The sequence below is a fragment of the Natrix helvetica genome (genome assembly GCF_964273705.1).
Source record: "Natrix helvetica genome assembly, chromosome: 3".
Lineage (NCBI taxonomy): Eukaryota > Metazoa > Chordata > Lepidosauria > Squamata > Natricidae > Natrix > Natrix helvetica.
The window spans coordinates 171011768-171019405 of record NC_138549.1 but is presented as its reverse complement, the minus strand read 5'-3'; the positions used below and the strand labels follow the sequence as shown (position 1 = coordinate 171019405).

The 7638-nt window shown below is 48.2% G+C and overlaps 1 protein-coding gene across 1 annotated transcript in view; it reads left to right on the top strand.

Annotated features, from left to right (window-relative positions):
• Positions 1 to 936: 936 nt before the first annotated feature.
• The window catches only part of EEF1A2 (eukaryotic translation elongation factor 1 alpha 2), a 32639-nt gene continuing 25937 nt past the window's right edge, over positions 937 to 7638 (top strand). Inside the window, exons 1-2 of the mRNA XM_081945995.1 lie at positions 937 to 1076; positions 5116 to 5366. Of these exons, the coding sequence (XP_081802121.1) occupies positions 5223 to 5366 (144 nt within the window). The 5' untranslated portion in view covers positions 937 to 1076; positions 5116 to 5222. The remainder of the gene's footprint in view (positions 1077 to 5115; positions 5367 to 7638) is intronic.

Genomic DNA, 7638 nt, shown 5'->3' with positions numbered 1-7638 from the left:
CCCTTTTGTCAATAAATCTCCGACTCTGATCCTTTTTATTAAGTTTTGGAGCAGGGCTAAAAGGATATCATATTTATTCATTCCCCTTTTCCTCTTTGGCTGCTGTGATCGTCTTTTCACATCTTCTCACATGCCTTTATGGTTCTTTATTTAAATAGTCCTGTCAAACACCCTCCCTTCCCAACACCCTTAAGGGAAGGAAGGCCATCGCATCTGACACCCCCACATTAACAAAGCCAGCTGCTCTGCGTTCGCAGGACACCTTGAACCCCCGGGTTCACTCAATTGCCCCTTTGCCTCCCCGTCCCCATCTTCTGAATTTGCCCCGGACGTTGAACCCTTCCACAAACCCAGATCCATCTGCGTTTGAAAATCCCTAACACGAACCAATACAGCATCCACACGACCCTTCTAAACACGGGGAAACGGAATTCCAACGCGATGCGCTTGAGCCCACCCGCCAACCTAGATTCATCGCGGTTTACAATCCCCGGACGCACCAAGAGAGCATTCACACGACCCCTCTAACCCGGGGAAACTGAATCCCACCTTCCCCAGTTCTCCGCGTTGAACCTTTTCCCAGTACCCAACGGGCGAGGTCCCCCATTCCCATGCCCAATACCCTCTTCCCAGCCATCCAATAATAATTCCCCCAAAAGAACCAAGCCGGGCATCTCTGCTCTCTCTCTCTCTCTCTCTTTCCTTCCCCTGACCTGGGTCCAGCAGGTCGTGGGAAGGCATCATTTCCCCCATCCCCCATCTCCTGAACCGGACCGGCAGAGGTGCGCGCTTCGCTTGCGCATCTCGGACACCCCGTCGTGCTGTCCACCTGCTGCCGGCCGGTGGGTGCCCCGGCGTGCCCCTTCAATTAGCGGGCATTTGCATTCCGCCCGCCCGCCTCCCCTCCCTCCCTTCCTTCCCCGCCTCCGCTCTCTACCGCAATGCCGTAGTGCCGGGAGGGGAGGGGAGAGCGGGCGACTGCATTGCGCCGCCGCCGTCAATAGGTGGACTCGCTCCGCGCAATAAAGCGCTCCGAGCCGAGCTCGCCAGCCTCTCGTCTCCAACTGCCGCTGCCGGTAAGAGCTCCGGCGGGGCGCAGCGCAGCGCTCCCGCTCGCCGCGCCTCCGAGGAACTGGGGGGGAAACCTCTTCTGGCTCCCTGCGGGGTGGGTGGGTGGGTGTGGACTCGCCTGGCAGGAGGAGTGGGGAGGGGGCGCCGTTGGGGGGTGGGGGTGTCCCGCCCTGACTTCCCAAGGGGGGCGAGCGAGGCGAGGTCGTTGCAAGAGGCTTTTGAAGGCGCAGGGGGTGGGGTGGGGGTTGCAGGTGCCTTCCCCCGGCTGTAGGTTGTACATCGGGGCCCTCACCCCCCCACGCCCCTCCATCCCTTACACACACACACACACACACACAGAAAGAGAGAGAGAGAGAGAGAGAGAGTTGCGCAGGAGGTGTTGGAAAAAGGGGGCCGCGAAGGTCACGATGGAGAGGAATCACCGCTCCTGGGATGGCTTCGTGGGTCGAAATGGATCTCTCCTTTTAGGCGCATCTCTTCTTTTGATCCCCTGCCTTTTCTCTCTCTCTCTCTCTCTCTTTCTCTCTCCCTCCCTTTCTCTCTTTTTCCCAATCCCTCTCCCTCTCTCTCTCTCTCTCTCACACACACACACACACACACAACACGCCTACAGAGCAAGGGCACCTTTTCCCCCTCTTAATCCCCCCCACGCCCCTTCCTCCGCCGCTTCCATTATTCTTATCATAATCATTCCTTATTTCTCCCCAGCGAGGGTGGGAGCCGCGCAAAAAACCGCTCCTTGCGCCCCCCACCCCGGGCTTTGCAGTTGACCTTGCAAAGGGCCGTCTGCCTGCCTCCCAACCCCAGGATTTGCAAAAAAAAAAAAAAGCCGGCTAGACGCGTTGACCAGAGTTACTTTTGGGAGGGGAGGGTTGTGTTTGCCACCCGGGCAGCGACGAGAAAAGAAAGAGATTGATAATAATAATAATAATTGGGGGTTTATTTCTCCATGGGAAGGCTCTGCCTCCCCTCCTTTCGTCCCCTCCTCCCCATCTCTTACGCCAGCCCGGAGATTTAGACACGATCTAAAATAAACCCAGGCTGGGTGCTTTGGGTTTTAAAAATAACCCCGTGGAGAAAGGATAGGAAGGAGGGGGGCGATTTGGAGGGAAGAGCGTGTCTTGCGAACCGGACACGACCCGGGAGTGTGTGCGCGTTGGGGGGGAGGGACATGACGAGATGCTTTTCTCCCCCCCCCCCCCCAATAGCTTTTGAACCTTTCCTGATGTCAACGCGTATTTGGGCCTCTATGGGAGGCCCCGACCGATGTCTGTCTGTCTGTCTGTCTGTCTGTCTATCTATCTATCTATCTATCTATCTATCTATCTATCTATCTATCTATCATCTATCTATATTTATCTATTTTTAAAAGTGCATTTTATTTTGCATTTTGCATTTTTTAAAATGCATTTTTTTTGCATTTTGCATTTTTTAAAATGCATTTTTTTTTGCATTTTGCATTTTTTAAAATGCATTTTTTTTATTTGCACAGGTCGGCTGTCTTCTAGAATGAGATAGGCAGCTTTTGCACCCAGATCCGGGTGCTTTGCATGCATTTTATTTATCCCCCCCCCCCCTTTCTGAAGTTAGAACAGGGACATGCCAAATTCCTAAGGGATGCACCTGTTCTGCTGCTGCTTCCCAGGGTTGCTGCGTGAGGGAGGAGGAGTTTTGCTAAGAAACACCCCCCCCCCAGGCAAAAATGAATGAAAATTGTATGTTTCTTCAGGGAAGAGCATGGGAATTAAACGTCTTGGTGAGAAGGGAAGGTGGAAAGCAAAGATGGCTGCTTTAGGTGCAGGATGAGGCCTAGTTTTTTTATTTTTTTACAAAAGAGGATTGAAGCCGTTTTGATAAGATCTCTTTCCTATATTAGCTTATATTTTGCAATATTCCTGCGGAGAAAATTAAGGCCTTTATAACCCCCTTCCCCATTTCCAGCATCTTGTAAAAAAAAAAAAGCTATTTATGGCTCCCCCCCCCCCCAATTTTTTTGCAACACCATATTGGGCTTTAGGAAGACACAGTTTATAACCAAATGCCTCAAAACTGCCCTTGGAATAAAAGGGCCGGGAAAGAACAGGTTGGAAAACGGAGTAGACTTGAAGCATTTTTGGAGGTGGGGGACAGGCAGATGGATGGAGAGATAGATGGATGCCTTATGAATAAATCATCCTCTCATAAAAATAGCCCTCGTCTTTTAACGGGTGGCTTGAGCGGCAGGCTAAGCCAAGGGCTTCCCAAGTCTAGCCTCAGCTTTTTAAATCTTAAAACCATGCGACTTGGGGGGGGGGGGTCAGGAAAAGAGAAAGCCACCAACTTGAACCCTAATTTAAACAAAGATTTTGGGAAAAGGGGGCTCATGAAGGAATGCTTAATTAATAATAATTAATAAGACAAAATGCTTAATTTCCTCACTCGGGGCAGCAGCTCCTGTCTGTTCTAGAAAGACCTGGCTTAAATTCCGATTATTCGCCCTAGCTGCTGTGTGGTTCAAATTAAGTGGCCTCCTTATTTGTCCCTGAGGTCGAAAAGGAGGTGCAGCAGCCTAAATTAACCTTCCTTGGCATTCGGAGAAGCAAAGGGGTTCCCTTTTCTGCATCCTCTCCAGAAAGAAAGGTGCCCTTTTTAAAAAAAAAAAAAGGGAGGGAGTGCTTTTCATATCAACCCAGCTTCTCAATTCGGGACCCTCACAAAGCAAGGGGCCCCTTTTGTTTTAATTTAGGGCCAAGTTAAAACATTTAAGGAAGAGTAGTCACCTGCTCTGGTAGCAGATGGAATTGATTGACCTCTTCCTTCCTTCTTTTCCTCCCCTTCCCTCTCTCCCACTACCTTCCTTCTTTCTTTCATTCATTCCTTCCCTCCTTCCTTTTCTCTCCCTTCCTTCTTCCCCTCCCTCCCTCTTCCTTCCCTCCCTTCCCTTCCTTCCTCCCTCCCTCTTCCTTCCCTCCCTTTCCTTCCTTTCTTCCTCCCTCCCTCCCCTTCCCTCCCTCTTCCTTCCCTCCCTCCCTCATCTTGTCATTCCTTCCTTTCTTCTCTCCTTTATTTCCTCCCTCCCTCTTCTTTCCTTACCTCCCTCCCACATCCTGTCATTCCTTCTCTCCTTTATTTCCTTCCTTCTCTCTCCCTCCCTTCCTTCCCCTCGCTCTGACCCTTATCCTGTCCTTCCTCCCTCCCTCCCTCCCTCCCTCTCTCCTTCTCAAGGCCCCTCATCTCCTCCTCTTCCTCCCTTTTTCTTCCTTTCCTCCCTCCCTTCCCTCCCTCTCTTATCCTGTCTCTCCTTCCATCTCCCCCCCCCCTCTCTCCATCCATCCATCCTTCTTTCCTTTGAGCTGAATAACGAGAGGCCTTTTCTCTCTCTCTCAATTTTCATAAACCACAAGATATTAGTACTGAGGATTTTAGTACTAAGCTTGGGGAATTAGATCTTCGTTGTCGTATAAAATAATTTGCTGCCACTTTTCATTGCATTTTATTTGACCTCTTTCGCGTAAGCTGCACAGCCTAAGCCTCCTGGTGTTTCATTTTTCATTTTAGAAATTGTGTCGAGAGTGTGTGTGTGTCGAGTGTGTGTGTGTGTATTTCTCTTTCTCATCTTAAAAGCTCTGGTTTCTCTTTTCACCTTCTCCAGTGTCTTTCGTACAAACAAACAACTGCACTCGCTTGCAGTCCATATTCTGTAAGCTGTTGCTTATATTTTTGATGCAATAAGACAATTAACTTGGAACGTGACATACAGACATTCAAGGAGGCAGGAAATAAAGGTGTCTAAGAAGGCAGGAAAAGTTTGGTAAAACCTTGAAGAGGGATTGATCCAAAATCTGGATCTGAAATTTCTCAAGCAATAAATGTAATGGCTAAAGAAGAGGCTTAATGTTATTATAACACACAGAGAGAGAGACAGACAGACAGATAGATGGACATGGCTTTTCTTGGCCTGTGGAACCGAAGGCTGGGCAGGATGGCGTTATGTGGCTCTGTGTTGTGTTCTTGTTGCTCCTGACAACAACCCTCCTGATCTCCTCCTCTTTTCTTTGCACACAGCCTTTCCTCGCAGCCGCTGCTCCGTCTTTTTCCACCCTTTTTAGCTCAAATCAGCCCGCTCCCCTGCCCGCCCCCTGTAAGCCCAGGCCTCTGCCAAAGGAGGAAATATGGGGAAGGAAAAGACCCACATCAATATTGTGGTCATTGGACATGTAGACTCTGGCAAGTCCACCACCACCGGCCATCTCATCTACAAATGCGGGGGCATTGACAAGCGGACCATCGAGAAATTCGAGAAGGAAGCCGCAGAGGTAAGAGGAGAGGGGGCTTCTCTGGGTCTTTATCCTTCTGACCTTCACGTAGGCTGGCCCTCCCTTCCCTCCCTCTCCTTCCTTCTCCCCTCCCTCCTTCCTTTCTTCCTTTTTTCCTTCCTTCCTTCCTTCCTTTTTCCATCTCCTTTCTTCTTCCCAATCCTTCCCTCCTTCTCCCTATCCTTCCTTTATTTCCCTCTTCTTTTTTCTTCCCAATCCTCCCCCCACTCCCTCCTTCCTTCCTTTTCCCCTGCTCCCTTCTCTCCATCTTTCCCTCTCCTTTCTTCTTCCCATCTCCTTTCTTCCCAATTCCTTCTTCCCAATTCCTTCCTCTTTCCTTCCTCCCTCCCTCCCTCCCTCCTTCCTTCCTTCTTCCCAATTCCTTCTTCCCAATTCCTTCCTCTTTCCTTCCTCCCTCTCTCCCTCCCTCCCTCCCTCCCTCCCTCCCTTCCTTCCTTCCTATTTGGGAGAAGTCAACTAGCATAGAAAAAAAGGCTTGGCCCTCTAAAAAAAATTCCACTGTAGTTCCTGGCACAGCAATTTCATTCATTGTCCCGTTGTCCCCCACAATTTATCTTGATAATATTTGTGTTGCTTTGTTCTAAGTTGTCTGCTTGTGTACAAATATTATCTGTGTTGGATAGGGCTAAAATGAACCACCTCCTCCTATTAGAACGGTAACTATGAGGAGTGCAATTTTTCCTACTGACTCCCAGATTGAAAACACGAATAATTCAATTTGGGTGCAGAAAACATCTCTGGATCTATGCAAAAACAAAAAAGAGGAGGTAGGAGGTTTTTTTCCCCCCACAGCAGGTGGCTTCACAGCTGCCCACTGCAATGTGTAGTAGCCACATCAGATACTATAAATAAAGGAAAGAGAAGCCATCCTAGAGAGAAACACAACTCCTAGCACAGTTTCCTAGATGTTGAAGGAGTTGGCCAATTTTTACTCGACTTTTTAAACTATTTTTCAGCTCTGGGATTTCTGGAGCCTCTTTTCCAAGGACTAACTGGGGTCATCCTTTCTCTTTAGCTCCCAAGATCAGCCAAGGACAATTCGGTGTTGTGGCTTAATTTGAATTGGGCCATCTCTGTGTTTTTTTTTTCAAATTTAAATTAAGCAAGCTCATTCATGGAAGGTGGGATTCAGAACAGTCCTCTGTTAAAGGTGATGTTGATGCTACTACATCTAGCTAATTTCTCTAGTTAGCTGTGCGGGGAAAACTACTACAGGTAGTAAGACAACATGGACCAACAAAAGATGACAGACCTTCCTTTATTTTATTTTTAAAAAAGCTAACTCCCTAAATATTTTTTTGTTATCCTTATCCTTTTTTGTTATCCATATATAAACCTCTGCACATATTTGTAAATATGTTCCCTCAGAAATGGGTTTCATTATAGTTGATCCAGATTCCATCTTCTGTATCAGAGAGCTTCAATCGTGGCAACTTTAAGACTTGTGGATTTCAACTCCCAGAATTCTCCAGCCAGCATAGCTCTTAAAGTTGTCAAGTTTGGGGATCCCTGTTCTATATCATCAACTGAGTTCACACAATATCCTAAACCGTGGTTTGACTAAGTCACCATTGACTAAACCCCCAATCGCTCAACCATGAGCTGTGATCTGTCTGAAACGGTATAGGGTTTCCTGCCTAGACAGGGGGTTGGACTGGAAGACCTCCAAGGTCCCTTCCAACTCTACTATTGTATCTACAAAGTATTCTCTTAACATGCCAAGCCAAAATTAAATTAAAGGTTTCATGTGAGTGTCCCCTTTGCACTTTCCAACTGTAGATGGTCCATCTTCTAGTAGTCCATGTCTTCCTCTGAGCCGCACTTAACCACCAATCCTGGTTTATAAGCCAAGACACCTGCATAGAAGGGAATATGTGTCTCTCGGATTTAAACTGGGTTCCTTGGTGCTCTCTAAGCTGGGTTGCTTTCTTGCAGATGTTGTACTGCCAAAGTAGATGTCATGGTAAGTGCTGCTGGCACTGATGATGTTATCTAGTTTGATAATGAAACACCTGCAGTAAAACAACCAAGCTCGGAGAACACCAGGGAGTCCACAAGATACAATACAATACAATGCAATACAATAGTAGAGTTGGAAGGGACCTTGGAGGTCTTCTAGTCCAACCTCCAGCCTAGGCAGGAAAGCCTATACCGTTTCAGACAAATGGCTATCCAACATCTCCTTAAAGACTTCCAGTGTTGGGGCATTCACAACTTCTGGAGGCAGCTTCTGTTCCGCTGAGTCATTGTT